The sequence below is a fragment of the Herpailurus yagouaroundi genome, unplaced genomic scaffold, assembly GCF_014898765.1.
Source record: "Herpailurus yagouaroundi ecotype Mexico unplaced genomic scaffold, PumYag 190, whole genome shotgun sequence".
Classification (NCBI taxonomy): domain Eukaryota; kingdom Metazoa; phylum Chordata; class Mammalia; order Carnivora; family Felidae; genus Herpailurus; species Herpailurus yagouaroundi.
In genome coordinates this window covers 20859284-20876203 of record NW_024412421.1, presented here as the reverse complement: position 1 = coordinate 20876203, position 16920 = coordinate 20859284, and the positions used below count along the sequence as shown (strand labels likewise).

At 39.4% G+C, this 16920-nt stretch overlaps 2 protein-coding genes across 6 annotated transcripts in view; one reads left to right on the top strand and one right to left on the bottom strand.

The window, feature by feature from the left end:
• NIP7 (nucleolar pre-rRNA processing protein NIP7) overlaps window positions 1–16920 on the bottom strand; it is a 68953-nt gene that overhangs the window by 40130 nt on the left and 11903 nt on the right. The window contains exon 5 of one of the 5 annotated variants that reach the window (XM_040442943.1): window positions 7387–7917. The exons of the other annotated variants lie outside the window; for them this stretch is intronic. Coding sequence (XP_040298877.1) covers window positions 7894–7917 — 24 coding nt within the window. The 3' untranslated portion in view covers window positions 7387–7893. Of the gene's footprint in view, window positions 1–7386; window positions 7918–16920 lie in introns of those variants that run through there. 5 annotated transcript variants of the gene reach the window in all.
• The window catches only part of TERF2 (telomeric repeat binding factor 2), a 40216-nt gene that overhangs the window by 21886 nt on the left and 1410 nt on the right, over window positions 1–16920 (top strand). Inside the window, exons 5-10 of the mRNA XM_040442938.1 lie at window positions 4873–4959; window positions 6016–6162; window positions 8115–8221; window positions 9548–9940; window positions 14499–14584; window positions 16585–16628. Of these exons, the coding sequence (XP_040298872.1) occupies window positions 4873–4959; window positions 6016–6162; window positions 8115–8221; window positions 9548–9940; window positions 14499–14584; window positions 16585–16628 (864 nt within the window). The remainder of the gene's footprint in view (window positions 1–4872; window positions 4960–6015; window positions 6163–8114; window positions 8222–9547; window positions 9941–14498; window positions 14585–16584; window positions 16629–16920) is intronic.

Genomic DNA, 16920 nt, shown 5'->3' with positions numbered 1-16920 from the left:
ACTGGTGGCAGCAGTGGCCCAGTGATGACACTGGCAGCAGGGCTGGCACCTAAAACTGAAGGAAGAGAACCCTTTCTCTTTTAGCAGTGGAGCTGTAATCCCTAGAATGCAGAGCAAATTCCACTGCTTCTTTACTGTCTATCCTGCTGCTTGCTGTGGATGCAGATACAGTGTATAGCACAGTGGGGAAACTAAACCCCAGGAATGCAAGGCTGGTTTGAAACTTGAAAATCAATCAGTGTACTCCACTCTATTAGTCTAAAGAAGAATAAAACATATGATCTTTCAATTGATGCAGAAAAGGCATTTAACAAAATTCATTAGTTCCTGATAAGAACACTCAGCAAACTAGGAATAGAACTTTCTCAACCTGATAAAAGACATCTACGGAAAACCTATAGCTAACATCATCCTAGATGGTGGAGGATAGAATGCTTTGTGCTTATAATCCAAAACAAGGCAAGGATGTCCATTCTCACTGTTTCCATTCCATGTTATACTGGAAGACCTAGCCAGTGCAGTAAGTCAAGAAAAAGAAATAAAAGACAACAGACTGGAAAGGAAGGAAAAAAACTGTCCCTATTTGCAGATGGTATGACTGTCTATATGGAAAATCCCATACAATATACTAAAAAGTCTATAAGTAAGTATAGCAAGATTGGAGGATATAAAATCAACATACAAAAATTATTCATATGTCCAGTATATATTAGCAGTGAATGACTTGAAATTATCAAAACAGTGCCATTTATAATAGCTCCCAAAAAGAAGAAAAATAAATACTTAAGTATATGTCTAGTAAAACATGGGTAGGATCTTTATGTGGAAAACACAAAATGCTAATGAGAGAAATCAAGACCTAATACATAAAAAGGCACACCATGTTCATGGACTGGAAGACAATATAGTTAAGAGGTCAGTTCTCTCCAGGCAATGGAATGAAGACCCCAATGACTATAGTACTAAATAACCAAAACAATTTTGTAAAAGAAGAACAAAGTGGAGGACTCACTACACAATTTTAAGACTTACTATAAGGCTGCTCAGGACTATAAACATAGGTTAATGGAACAAGAGTCCAGAAATAGGCCTACACAAATATGACCTTCATTTTTGACAAAAATTTGAAAGAAATGCAATGGAAAAGGTATTCAACGGAAAAGGATAGTCTTCAACAAATGATACGAAACAGCTGGATGTCCACATGCAAAAAGTGAACCTTGACCTAAAACTTACAAAAATTAATTCAAAATAATCTAAATGTAAAATGTAGGTACCTGGGTAGTTCAGTCAGTTGAGCAACCAACTCTTGATTTCAGCTCAGGTCAGGATCCCTGGGTCCTGGGATTGAGCCCAGCTGTGGTGAGCGTAGAGCCTATTTAAGATTCTCTCACTCTCAACCTCTGCCCCTCTCCCCCACTCATGTGTATACACTCTCTCTCTCAAAATAAAAAAATTAAAATAAATGCAAAATGTAAAGCTGTAAAACTTAGAGGAGAACATGAAAGAAAATCTTTATGTCTTGGACTCAGACAAAAATTCTTAGCTATGACACTGAGCATGATACATAAGAGGAATTTTTTTTTTAACTATATTTATTTCGGGGCACCTGGGTGGCTCAGCTGGTTAAGTGTCTGACTTCAGCTCAGGTCATAATCTCATGATTCGTGGGTTCGAGCCCCATGTTGGGCTCTGTGCTGACAGCTCGGAGCCTGGAGCCTGCTTGGGATTCTTGTGTCTCCCTCTCTCTCTCTGCCCCTCCCCTATTCGCACTCTGTCTCTCAAAATAAATAAACATTTAAAAAAAAATTTTTTTTAACTTTATTTTGAGAGAGCACCCGTGCAAGTGGGGGAGGGGTAGAGAGAGAGAATGAAAGAGAATCCCAAGCAGGCCCTGTGCTGTAAGTGCAGAGCCCGACACAGGGCTAAGAAGAAATTTTGATAAGAGGAAATACTGGTAAATTGGACTTAACAAGAATTTAAAACTTTTTTTCCAAGCGAAACACTTAAGAGAATGAAGACAAGCCATAGACTGGAATATTTACAAATCACTATCTGACAAAGGACTTGTGTTCAAAATATATAAAGAAGCATCAAAAAAAAAAAAAGCACCATTTAAAAAATGGGCAAAAGTCTCCTCAAAGAGAATGTACAAATGGCACATAAACACATGAAAAGATGTTCAACATCATTTAGTCAATAGAGAAATACCAATTAAAATCAGTGAATACAGGACATACTATTAGAATAGCTCAACTTCAAAAAATACACTAATGATGTGGAGCAACTGGAACTCTCACACATTGCCAACGGGAGTGCAGAATGGTATACCCACTCAGGAAAACAGTTTAGCCATTTCTCATATAAAGTTAAACATACATTTTCTGTATGACCCAGCAATCCCACTTGTGGTTATTTACTTTAGAGAAATGTTATGTTTACCTCAAAACTTGTACATGAAGGTTTTAGCATCTATTCATAATCACCAAAATTTGCAGACAACCCAAATATCCTTCAGGGGGTGAATGGATAAACAAAATGTAGTACAGTAGCCCCCCCCCCCCCCACATCCATAGTTTCACTTTCTGCAGTTCCGTTACCCACAGGCAACTGTGGTTGGGAAGCAGATGATCCTCCTGACATAGTCAAAAGGCAGAAGGCCAGTAGTAGCCTGTGGCTAAGTCTTGATACTTACATCATTCACCTCATTTCATGTCCTCACATAGGCATCTTACCATTTCACATCACAAGAAGGGTGAATACAGTACAATAAGATATTTTGAGAGACCACATTCACATAACTTTTACTATAGTATATTGTTACAGTTCTCATTTATTGTTGTTAATCTCTTACTGTGCCTAATTTATAAATTAGACTTTATAGGTAAGTATGTAGAGGAAAGGGGAGGGAGGACTACAATAAATTCATACTCAGCTATAAGAAAGAAAAAAACTATATAGATGTTATAACAACATAGATGGATCTCAGAGGCATTTATACAGAGGGAAAGAAGCCAGTCTCAGGGCTACAGCCTCTAAAAAATAAGTGCCACATACTGTATGAGTCGATTTATATGACCTTTTTTTTTAAATTAAATTTTAGTTAACATACCAGACAATATTGGTTTCAGTAGAATTCATTGATTCATCACTTACATACAACATCCAGTGCTCATCACAAGTGCCCATTTTAATACCCATCACCCATCTAGCCCACCCCCGACCCATTTATGACATTCTTGGAAAGATGAAACTGAGAAGATCATTGGTTGCCAGGGGTCAGGGATGGGGAGGGGTGACTAGAAAAGTAGCACAAGGGAGGTTTTTGGATCCATGGTTTTTGTGTCCTCTGTGGTCATTACAGGATTCAGTAGGTGTTTTTAAATTAAGAACACTACACCCCCCAAAAAGTTCATTTTACCGTATGCATGTTAAATAAAATTTAAAAACATGATAGGATCTAAATGATTTTATACAAAGTAAAACCTTTGAATTCCTCAAGAAAGTTCAGTATAAGTATAGTTATTCTGCGGAAAATGATGTAAAAGCAAATGTGCTCATGACTGAAATGAAAAGACCTACTTTTTACCTTCCTTGGGCAGCAAGAATTTATATATGGTTGTGCCTGCTATTCAAGAGCATTTGAATTTGTATGTATATAGTATATGTATATGTATAGTTTCCTTTGTATGCTGAGGACAGAATCACCAGAGATTAATACTGAAATCCCCTTGCTATTCCTCCTTCTCTTCATCTGTATCTCCTTCAGTTTTTCTCTGAAATGAAGATTGAAAATATCTGTGGACGAGTTTTCCTTACCGTGTGTGTGTGTGTGTGTGTGTGTGTGTGTGTGTGTGTGTGTGTGATATGTTTCTTATACCTCTCTTTGACACAGGATTTAGAGTAGCTACTTTATTCTGTAAGGTAACTCCAAATGCTCCCAACTTTCCCCTGGCTTTTCTAATTAAAAAAAAAAAAAAAAATGTACACATATATTTTTAAAATATCCCTTGGGGTGCCTGGCTAGCTCAGTCAGTGGAGCATGTGACTTTTGATCTCGGGGTTGTGAATTTGAGCCCCACATTGGGTGTAAAGATTACTTAAAAAAAAAAAAAAAATCCCTAAAAATTTTTGATCACTGTCATTTTACCTCTGCATATCTTTTCTTGGGGTTTCTTTATGAAAGGACTCTTCTTTTTCTCTGTAGCTGATGAGACTTTTTCATTCTGCCGGGAATTTTGCCCCTTTTGTGTGTTACATGTGGATGCATTGGATTTGTTCATCTCAGTAATTTCCCTGTACACTTTTAACTGGAGTTGCCAGCTGGGGTTTTACGGTAGTGAGAGGCTGTGTTGGTTCTCCTACAGAAATGGCCTCAGGCCTTTCCTGAATGGAGAGCCGAACCCTATGGTCAGCAAATGGCTTTTTCCCCCCCAACAGTCTATCATCCCCACTCTGTCCCCATCATTATATCAAAGCTTTGCGTCCAAAAAGAACAGATCCAATTGTTCTGGGGACCTGGAATGACTCCTGTCCATTTTGCTTTTCCTTGGGAGGCCCTATTCAATTTGGGTAAATGGTCTGTAATCCAGAGGATCAGATTTTGCTTTATCAGCTATTTTTTAAAAATCCAGTGTAATGTTGAAAATCTACTACCCTACACAATGAAAGAAGAGTGCTTACAGTTGTTCATAATGCCTGAGCAGTGACTGTTAGTTTTTAAGTACAGGAATTTGATAGATTGTGAAAAATTTCTTGGGTAAATAAGGCTCACTTTTACTTTTTAGTAGTTTATTTTAGTACCTGATTTTCTGATTACTCCTGTCATTATTACAACAGTTAAAAAAAAAAGGTTTTTTTCCCCTTTTGTAGGCTGTCATTATTTGTATCAAAAACAAAGAATTTGAAAAGGCTTCAAAAATTTTGAAAAAACATATGTCCAAGGACCCCACAACTCAGGTAAATTTGATATACTTTTGCTTCCCTGACTTAAATCCATCTCATTGTTTTTTGTGGGGAAACAGGGAAAGGGTTCTTTGTCAGGAATGTAATTTAAATATTTGGCATCCTTAGCATGTTGTCTTTTATATACGGGATAAAAACATTGTGAGATTGACTTTTCAAAATTTATTTTGTATTGTACAAATTTACCTAAATTATTTTCTTGCCCATTTCTGTCTGGTTTGTGGCAGAACTTTATTTAAGTGATCAGCACCAGGTATTAAGCTATCAACTTCGGGTAACGCTCCTAACTTTATTTACATAAATGCTGATTCTGCAGACTTGAGAACCAGCCTTGGTGAGGACTTAACTCCTCTATTTTCTGGTGTCAAAAGCTCTGTTGGTGCCCTGCTCTTTTTTTTTTCTTTCCTTTGTAAATCTAAATTTTAGTTTTTGGAAAGGTAATACATGTACATAATAAAATTCAAAAAGTACAACAAAAGAGCTTAGTGAAAATTCTCTTATCTCTTGACTTAGCCACTTCATTCATCTCCTCATAGACAACCAGTGTTTTTTTTTTTTCTTTTATCCTTTCAGAGATAGTCTAGCCTATGCATATGCAAGCAAACAAGCCTATGTGTGTGTATACAGAGATACATACATATATCCATTCTTCCTGCTCTTCCCATATATACCTGTGAGCATATTCTATATACTAATTTGAGCATTTTGTAAATTGCTTTTTTCACTTAATATATCTTGAAGGTCATTCTATATTAGCACGTAAGGAGCTTCTTCATCCTTTTTTTCCTTAAGTTTAAAAATCTTTATGTAAACGTGTAAAGGTACTTTAGATCCTAAGTTCTTCGTATTTTTTTATAGCTACATACTAACCCATTATGGCTGATCCATAATTTATTGCCCTGTTCTTTGTGGTAGGCTCCCCTTCCTATATATGAACACTCATGGCCATTGACAGCATTTGAAAGTCGATAGTGTTGTCTCAACTCACCATCACTGAATTTTTACTAGAGTTCTCCTTTCTTATGTTGCAAATATCGGTCCTTTGTGTAGAAGCTGAGAAATGACCTCCTGAACATTATCCGTGAGAAGAACTTGGCCCACCCTGTTATCCAGAACTTTTCCTATGAGACCTTCCAGCAGAAGATGCTGCGCTTCCTGGAGAGTCACCTGGATGACGCAGAGCCCTACCTCCTCACGGTGGGGCTTGGCCTTCTCTTCCCGTAACTGTGATGTGGCCTTGAGGATGTGCAGGCAATTAGAAAAGGACAGCTCTTTTTAGAAGTGAAAAGAGTAAATGTGTGTAAAAGACTTTTGATTTATATGCACTGTCTTCCTTAATTAAATGCCTTAAATATACAGAAGCAGAGATTCTGACAGAGGTACATGGAACGTACCTGGTTTCCTTCACCTTCCATTTATACCTCCTACATGTGATTAATCTGTTGTGGTTAAAGTAGGGGAACACTTGAAATGACTGGTGGTTCCCAAAGGAGATGAAATTTGAGTTCAGTTCGGGAGCAAGAGTGGTTTGGTAGATACAGTATAATAGGGTTATTAAGAGGAGGAAGGAATAACTGGAGAAGAAAGGTGTGATGGGAAGTATGATAAGGCATAAACTAAATGAAGACGTTCTTTAATTGGATCAAAGTGATCAGCATAAAGAATGGCAGCAGTGAGGCTCAGGACAGCATGTGGAAGAATAAGAACCTAGTGTGTCCTATAGGGTGGCCTGTGATATTGGAAAACTGAGTGAGAGGGTTTTGTTTTGGTTTGATTTTGGTTTTAAATCACCAACATCTGAGAATATCTTAGCTCAGGGAGGCTGGCTGATTCAGTCAATAGAGCACATGACTCTTAATCTTGGGGCTGTGAGTTCAAGCCCCATGTTGAGTGTAAAAATTAGTTAAAAGTAAAATCTTGAAAAGAAAGAAAGAAAGAAAATATCTTAGCTCATAACAGTAGATCTGCCAGGCCCATATTAGACTAGTGTTAGGTGTCCTAGCAGTCATTTGGCAGATGTGAAATTATCTGTAAAGCAGATAGTTTGGAATATTCAGGGAGCAAGTGTCAGGATACTTGAGCCTGGCCTGGGGTCCTTTATTTTGTATTCCAGATAACTGGAAAAATAACCTTCTACTGTTGGGGGGGGCGGGGGACAAAACTTTGTTCTTTTTTTTTCTTTTTCTCTTTTTTTTTTTAAGAGAGAGCATGTGCAAGTGGGGGAGGGGCAGAGGGAGAGAGAGAGAATCCCAAGCAGGCTCCATGCCCAGCGCAAAGCCTGCGTGATCCCAGGACCATGAAATCATGACCTGTGCCGAAATCAAGAGTCAAACGCTCAGATGATTGAGCCATCCAGGCACTGCCCCCTCTTTTTTTTTTTTTAAGTAGGCTCCACGCCCAACATGGGTTTTGAACTCATGACCCTGAGATCAAGAGTCACACGCTCTACTGACTGAGCCAGCCAGACACCCTTAGAACTCTCAGTTCTTAAGACACCACTTGTTACAGATATGCATATCTGAAACAGAATGATACTAGACGAATTGGAAATGTATAAAACTTCAGTCAGAGGGAGACAAATGGGCAGTTGTTGTTAGAGCAGGATTGGCCCACTCAGGGCTTTATGTGGTATAAGTAAGGATTTTCAGAGTTAATAGGAAAAACATATTTGTGAAATATGTTTTATAAAAAAATTTATACACAAAGTAAAAGATATTAATATAAGCATTAGTTACCCCAAGTTTGGAAAAAAAAGTTTGACTTTTGTCCATGACCCCAAAAGTATATTTGGCATTCAGAAACTAGATTAGAGATGAGATTGGAAGAATGGAAGAGGAAGTAGAGTCAAATCACATACTTGTTTGTTATCCAAAAGGTTGAATTCTTGCAGTGTCAAGATGGTCAGCACCACTCAAATTGAGTTCTCCTTTAGTATAGAAAATTGGGAGCCATCTTTTGAGGAAAGAAAAAAGCAAGACATTTGAGATAGTTCTTGTGAATTCTTTCCCTTTGTATGTCCTCCTCTAGTTTATGCCTTGAGTGGATTTATAAGTGAACATGTTTGCATGTTGAGTGTGTACGTTTGTGAAAGAAGAGATTTAATGAAACTCTGTGACTTCCTCTTCCTGATGACATCCTTCTTTTCCCAGATGGCCAAAAAAGCTTTGAAATCTGAGACTGTCGCCTCAGGTACAGTGAAGGAAGATAAACAGCCAGCACCAGAGCCTGTGCAGAAGCCACTCAGAGAACCTGCAAGGTGAGAGGGATGCCCTTTTGTGATCTTGGGTGAAACATAAGGGTAGTCTGTTGGAAGCAGTCTCCTTAGAGTAGAATCAGTTAGTTTCTCCTAGTACTGACATGTTATTTGGTGACTTATACAAGGCAGTGTGGGAGTTACAGAGCACACCTCGGGAAAATGAGAATATTGAAGATGCGATGTCATATCCCTGACAGAAGTTCCTGACTGGTTGTTCCTCAAAGGTTCTTTCCTTCTCTGTTGTCCTGTCCTTGCCTTGCCCATATTCACTCATTACGTCCTTGACCTCTTAATGCACTGTTCAGACTTGTGAATCAGATTCCCAAGACAAGTTGTTAAAGCAGGGGTTGCAGGTTTAGATGCCTTTGGGGGCCCAGTAGAAAATGTACAGGAGTGAGTACAGGATAATGCATTTCAGAGCATGTGAGTGTGAACCGGAGAGGGCATGCTTTTCAGCTTTGTGTGATTGTTGCAATGTGGAAATGTCCAAGGATGCCCAAACTTCAGTTCAAATTTTTATGTGAGACATCCAGTTTTGTTTTTGTTTTGTTTTTTGACCTTTCCCAGTTTGGGGAGGCAATTAGTCCAATTTAAAGAAAACAAAACTTGCATAGGTTAGGCAACAAGACATATCTGTCAGCTGGGTTTGGCTTGTAGGGTGCCAGTTTGCCCTCTCCTAACAGTTTTTAATTTAATTATACCAGTTATTCCAAATCATAGTTGAACTTAACTTTATTATGAAAAGGCAGTTTCTCATTGTTCCAAGACTGGCACACTTCTAACTCTGACAATTCTCAAAATCCCATTTATAAGTGTACTGTAGGAGAAAGGGGGCAGAATGGAGACCAGTCTTTTCCTTCTTTCACATGAGGGTTGAACTGGAGAGCTGGAAGAAGAGTTTAGACTTCAAGGTGAGATTGCTGAATTGTCATTTGGTTGCCCAGACAGACTCGTAGCTATTCGGCACTATACACAGTTCTGACGTAGTTGCTATAGTTCATGCAGACTAAAGGGATTAGCATGCTGGCTAAGGAGGTCTCTTGGAAGAGTGTCATTGGCCCTAGTCCTTTAAGGTTCTCTTACTTGGGAGTTTAAACTCCAGAGTTCAACTTCTATATCATATAAAGCCTCTATTTATGCTTATAAATGGAAGCTTTATAATTAAAGGTTGTTTTGAGCAACTTTTTTTTTTTTTTTTTCCAAATGAAGTGTCCTCAACTTGAGGAGTCCTCTAATTTGAAGCTTCACACTTTGGAAAAGTTGTGGCTGTTTGGATGAGCATCAGTAATGGTGAGACTGATCTTTGTATATCTGCTTCATGTGTAGGCAGTTACGGAGTACCCCAACCACCATTGGAATTATGACCCTGAAAGCAGCTTTCAAGACTCTGTCCAGTGCACAAGATTCTGAGGCAGCCTTCTCAAAACTGGACCAGAAAGATCTGGTACTTCCTAATCAAGTGTCTCTGCCATCACCAGCCCTCAAAAACAAGAGACCAAGAAAAGATGAAAATGAAAGTTCAGCCCCTACTGAGGGTGAGGGTGGCTCTGAACTGCAGCCCAAGAACAAGCGCATGACAATAAGCAGATTGGTTTTGGAGGAGGACAGCCAGAGTACTGAGCCGAGCACAGGCCTCGACTCCTCCCAGGAGGTCATCCCGGCATCACCATCCAAGCCCACCGTTCTCAACCAACCCCTCCCTGGGGAGAAGAATCCCAAGTATGAAGACGTTCTTTGTGGCAGTTTGGGGCTGGTTGGTGGTCCTGGTTGGGCCTGGTATTGCTTCCATGAATGAAGTAACTTTCAGCTAAGTTATTCACCACCAAGGCTTGCTCAGACTGCTAGAATGTGACTTGGGAGTGGGGAGTGACGACATAGCCATCCCTGCCAGTTCTGAAGCCCCACCCGTGGGCTTCGAGGCATTGCACTAGGCGTGAGTGAGGATGGAAGGGTTTCAGAGCCTCCTACTCATTGCTGCTTTCATTTTTAGCAAACTTCTGAGTGCCTTGACTACTAAGTATCAGTCTTCCTTGTTAAAAGAAATTTGTTTGAGTTAGGCCACTTTAGACTTTGATCCTCAAACAGATTTATGAATATTTATAGTTTTGCACCTTCTATGAGTATTTAAGACTTGGCAAACTCAGTAAATATCTCCTAATCTCTCACATTCTGCTAGGCTCTGTGGGGCAGTGGTTAGAATGCTTACATTTTGCTCCCTGTCATGGGCTGGCTTTTAAGTTCTGCTACCCTTTGTGCTCTCTTGTGGATCCTTCCTCTAAGCAAACTGGTTTGCTTGTTCTGTCTGGAACATACTCTCTTTGTTTCTACTGCTGTACTCTTCTTGCTTCCTCTCATTCCTCACAGTTGGGTTTTCATTCCTCCATTATTACTTGTGAGAATCCCGTCCCTCCTTCAAAGGGAAGAGAAGCTGATATTGATGAAGTACTTTCCATGGGCCAAGCACTTTTCACATATTATTTTACTGAATCTCTAGAATCCTCACTCTGTAAGTGATATGTTAGCCCCACTTTCAGATGACAAAGGTTTAGAAAAGTTATTAATTTGCCTGAAATCACAAAGCTGAAAAGTGGCAAAGTTGGGCTTTGGGATTTTTAACCCTAATCAGTCTTGACTCAAAAAGTCAATGGTCCATACACCACCTACACCAAGATGCTTCTTAAAATTCTGCTTCTTCCATGAATCTCCCCTGCCAACCCTGCTTTAAGTGATCATCTCACTGGTCACCCAAGGTCATTGCCATCTCTACCACTGCTCTGACATGCATGTGCTAGGTGCCCAGAGAGGCTGTGGCATCTAAATGATTAATACTCAGGCACAAATCTGCACAATACATACCATTACCTACATTGGGAAGTGAGTGAGTCATTGGCTGGGCAAGCAAATGGAGCTCAACACACTTTTATTCTCATTTGATACATGATCTCCTTTATTCCTTGCAGCAGTCCTCTAAAGCATAGATATTACTGCTATGAACAGATGAGGAAACTGTAGAGAATGCATGATTACAGTGGTTTCATAAATGGGAAGATTCGTGAAGATTTAGACCTGTTTACCTCTCTCATGTGTCAAGCGCATGAAGTCTGAAGGGTATTCTAAAGCAGAGGTTGGCAAACTACAGCTCCTGGGCCAAATGTGTCTGGCACCCACTTCTGGAATTCAGCCACAAACATCACATATGTATTGTTTGTGGCTGCTCTTGATGCTACACTGAGTTGAATAATTGCAACACAGACAGTAAGGCCTGCAAATCTGAAGGTACTCTCTGGTCCTTTACAGTAAAAGCCTGGCTAAAGGATTTGCTCGTGAGGTACCTGGGAGCTCCAGGGAAGAAGAGCTTGGTCTGCTCAGCAAAGTTGTGGGTGGAACAAGCCTTGCAGAGGAGCAAATGTTGAGCTGACCTTGAAGGATGAATAAGAGGTTATCAAGCATATTGTGGGGTGGGGGTTCTAGACAGCAGGGATCTCTTGTATAGTCATGAGAAAGCCTAGTATGCTCCAGAAAACATCATGTATTCTGTCTGTATGGCAAAAGAATATAATGCACAGAGAGGATGAAGGGAAGAAATGTGTGGATGGGTAGATGGGCTAGGTCTTGAATTCTTTTTGTATTCTATCAGTCAGAGGTTCTTAAGCTGGGCTTCCTATCACAGTGACCTGTGGGATGTTTAATAAAATAGATAATCCCAGGATCCTGAGTACTGAATTAGAAGGGGCAGGATCTGTAATCTGCTTTTCTAACTATACCCCAGATAATTCTACTACAGCTAATCTGAGGGCCTGATGAACTACCACGGATGGCTTCTGAATAGGCACTGAGGCAAAGAGATCAGATAGGTGGCTGGAGACTGCTACTGAATGAGTAGTCAGGATCTGGAGGAAGCTGGGCTGGTGGAAATGAAGGCAGGATTAGGGTATTTCATCTGGAGGGCAGGGTCACAACTAGTAGATTTTTATATGTCCAATGGCACTTGGCACAGGGCAAATGCTTATTAGCTATTTGTTAACCAAATAAAATAATAATTCTTGGTTTCTTGCAATTTAAAGGGTCCTACCCAAAACTTACATAAAAGGCCAGCAAAGGGTTAACATTTTAGGCTTCCTGGCCACTTGTGTCTCTATTGTTTATTTTTGGTTTTGTTTTGTTACAACCAGTTGAATATGTAAAAACCATTCTTAGCTCAAGGATTGTACAAAAACCAGCAGCCAGAGGCTGTAGTTTGCCGACCCCTCTAGACCAGACCCCTCTAGCCCATTCACTGCTCATCAAGTTCTAACTTTACCAACAGGAGCTTAAGGACGAGGAAGTGATGTGACTTGCCTAGGATTACACAGCCACCTCACAGTGAGATGAGGACCGATTTCAGCCCCTTCCACAACAGAAGTTAGGCAAAACCAAACGTGTGTACACAGAATAAGTGTTGCGTTCAAAGGAGGAGCAGGAGGTTACCATAGTGGTCTGTGCAGATTGTCTGCAGGCAGAGTGAACAGACACATGGGTGAAAATGACAGTCCCAGAGGTTAAAATCAGTTTTATCCCAGCATGGGGATAAGCAGGCAGAAAACTAAAGCTGTAATCCTGACTTTTATTTATAAACAGTAATTAACACAGTTAATATCCTGAAAAGGAAAGACATCATGTAATTTTTTTCACTTTGTCTCAAGCAAATTATTCTCAGAAATAATATTTTTGGGGATATGACCCAGCTTAAAAATAAAGTAGATAGTTTACCATTTGTCTCAGCCATGTAGGCAATTTCATAGAAAACTCCTGGAACTCAAGGAATTTTTTCCAAGTCTGTGTACTTCTTAAGTGAACAGCTTTCATTACTCATTTGCAAAATACCTAGCCAGTGTTAAAAATAAATTTCCATTCATAGTTGGGGAAGGAGGCAGAGGTTTGTCTCTGTACTGTGTTGGTCAAGTTTTACAAGTCATTTGATCTATATAAATTCTTCAAAATTAAAATCAGATACTTTACATGTTTGCTTTGTAAAAGATGTTACAGTTCTGAGATCAGATTTGTGCTGTGTTATGTTCCGAGGGCCATTTATTATTAATCAGGTAAACATAGTTAAAGTTGAATAGAAAAGACTGACTACAATTTTCATTTATTCAATAATTCAAGTTTGGGATTATTTCTTTAGCTTTGGGACTTTTTTTGATTACACTCAGGTACTTAACATTTCACTTTTACAGGAAGGATTCTTATTTGCTTACACTCTGATCTTCAGTGGTTTAATTTATTTGCAGCTCTTTGATAATCCTGTTACTACTCTAGCATTTACTTCTCCAGCTCCTGTTAGATTATGTGTTATTGTGCTAGATGTTTGAGGTAGACAAATGAAGATACAGAGCTTGCCTTCAAGGTGCTTATGATTAAGGGGTATGCTGTGAACTGGCTGTTTAAAAAAGTGGAAGCACAACCACAAGGGCAGAGAAGTGGAGGCTTTTTGTGTGTATTGGGGGCCAGGACTTAGGGTAAGCTTCATTGGGAATGACGGCCTTAAAAAATGGGTAGAATTTTACTTCGCAGGGAAGGGAATCCCAAGCAGAGGGAAGCATAGAGAGGAAAGAACAGAGCTTATAGAAGGAAAAGAGCAGAAGGCATGGCTGCCGTTTGTGCCGGTGTGGGTGGAGAGAGGAGGCTTTGGTAGCAAGAAATTGTCTGGAGCCAGACTGGAGGATCTTCATTCACCCATACAGGCTTCAATGTTGAGGCAGGGAGAAGCCATCATGGAACAGAGATGAGGTAATTTCAGACTGATGTTCAGGTGGTTTTGGAAGCGGAAGGGGCTGAGGACAGAGACTCCAGTTAAGAGACTAGTGATACTGGTGAAAGGTACCAGTGCTTGGACAAGGGGAATGGAGAGGGAAAAGAATGCAGTTCAGAGATAGGACCAGGGCATGTCTTTGAAGAACTGGGAGCAGTCTGCATGTTCTGGGTTAGAAGAATGCTGAGTGAGACCTTTAAAATGAGAATCCAAACCAACCAACCAACCAAGAACAGGAAAATGAACAGATTTTGAGGGGGACAGTGGTGTATTCATTCATTGCTGAGTTTGAGGGATGATCCTGCAGCCTGTGGGACAATGACATGGAGACGCCTGGCCAGGTCAGGACTTTGGGAATTGTAAATGGATCTCCACTGTGGTCACAGAACAGGGAGGAGTACAGGCCATGAGAGAGCTGAGGGTAAAATATGGGATGACTCTGATGAATCTGTTTTACATCTTGTCCTCTTGTTGATCTCCCCTCAGAGTACCCAAAGGCAAATGGAACAGCTCTAATGGGGTTGAAGAAAAAGAGACATGGGTGGAAGAGGATGAACTGTTTCAAGTTCAGGGTAAGCTAGGACATTCTCCTTGGTCTCCTTGACAGTAGCTGAAGTATAGATGCCTGTTACTATCACATTAATGTTCCAGAAACTGCTTGTCTCCAAACTTGTATAAGTCTAGTAAGTTCCTCATTGTGATTCACGAGGAGTCAGTTTTATGTCCTTTCCCATTAAACGATGGAGACTGTCAAAGCAGCACTTTAAACAGAATTTTTAATTAAAAAAAATTTTTTTTTTTAGTAGGCTTCACACCCAAGTTCTCAGGGCTTGAACTCACAGCCCTGAGATCAACAACAGTAGCATGCTCCACCAACTGAGCCAGCCGGGCACCCCATGGTTTTGTTTTAATAAATCCTATATTTAATTCTAGCTGATGTTCTTCCTAAAGTCTTTTAATTAAAGGTAGAAGTGGCCATTCCCTGCATTTCTTGTTTAAGTAAAAAAAATCTCTTACCAGTTTATTTTTTTCCAAAATAAGAAACTTTACTTTTCCATAATTAATATTAAAACTTGTAGCATTTGCATCAGAATATCTCCCACCACATACTTTGCATTCTAATGGAAATATCTTAAGTACTAAAACATAATCTTGGAGATTCTAAAGACTTTGGTAACACAGCAACAACAGTAAACCTGCCAATCCCAATTTTATCCTTAAAAAGTACCTTAATTGGCACAATCATAGTTGGCAAGATCAAGATCACACAGGAAATGGAAGTAACAGAAAAATCAATAAAAGCGGCATAAAATATTTAAAAACAACAGGATCTAAAAGTTCCAGAAAACATCTACTTCCAGTGCAGTCCAGATTTATCAGCTTTAAAATCTGCTTCCACTACAGTATGAAGTACTTCCACGATTTAAAAATAAATAACCTGACTCTGTCTGTAAATATCCCTTTTCCTGAACCACCACTGGAACAGTCGCATCTGCTGCAGCAGACCTCCAGCAAGTTTCACCTGTGTGCAATTTTGCCTTTTCTTGCAGCTTTTTAATGGCTCTTGTTCGCTTGCAATGGCATGCCTTTTATACTAGTATACCCTCCTATAGCCCTCTGGCCTTTCGAAAAATTATCTTTGTGCATTTTTTTGAGGCCTGATGTCTTTCCTTATTGTGAGAATGTGGAACTTGAGCAGATCTCACATGGTCTCTCTGAGTGGGGAACAATAATTACTATCCTGTTCTTGTTTAAGGCTTACCATCCTGTTCTTGTTAAGATCTTGAACCACACTTTACGTACATAAAATGATCAGGGATTTGAAAATTCTGGCCTACGACAGTAAAATTGTTATTTCAAAGCAGTGGTTAGAAAGGGGTTGTAAAGCAGAAATTATACACACATTATAATACACTTCACTTGAACACAGGTTTGAACTTCACGGGTCCACTGACATGCATTTTTAAAAAATAAATACAGTATAATACTGTAAATGTATTTTTCTTAGGATTTTATTTCTTACTTTCTTAACCTTTTCTCCAGCTTACTGTAAGAGTATAGAATATATTACATATAACATGCAAAATATGTGTTAATTGACTGTTTATGTTATTGGTAATGCTTCTGGTCAACAGTAGGCTATTAAGTTTTTGGGGAGTCAGTGTAGATTTTTGACTGGATTGTGGGTTGGGGCTCCTAACCCCCCACATTCTTTAAGGGTCACTTGTATATGTGCATATATTAGAGTTTTAACACAGTCACTCAGTAATTTTAAGAGTCATGTAGGTTTTACTAAAAAGCCTGAAATCCATCATTAACCTTAATTGAATGTCTTTATTGAATGTCTGTCTGTACACTATTTGCTCTGTAGAGATTCTCATTGGCTGAAATGACTGTTATCTTGTAAACAAAGGACAAAAACAAATTACCATTTAGTGACAGCCTTTCTTCTCTCAATGTTGGGAAATTCCAATTAAGTTTTCCTTTTAAGAATATTTGATGTCTTTTTCTTGTGGTTTGTTCACAAGAGAAAAGTGAACTCTGAAATGAATCTACTTTTAATGTTTTCCAGCAGCACCAGATGAAGAGAGTGCAACCAGTATAACAAGAAAGCAGGTAATTTAAAATGACATTTTCTGACCTTTTCTGGTCGTGTGGATAGAACAAAGGTAAAATAAGTACGCGCACCTCACGGCATACGGTATATTTCCATGCACCTGGAACATGCATAGGACATAGGATGTTTCCATGCACCTGGAAGAAGGTCTTTCAATTTTCCAAATAATCCAGGATTATTCCACATAATCCAAAGTAAGTTAAAGGAAGAAATTCTCTGGAAGAAAAACCTAGGAGGACAGAAACCTCTGATACATTTTCCTGACTATGAACAACGTACGTTTGAAGTTTT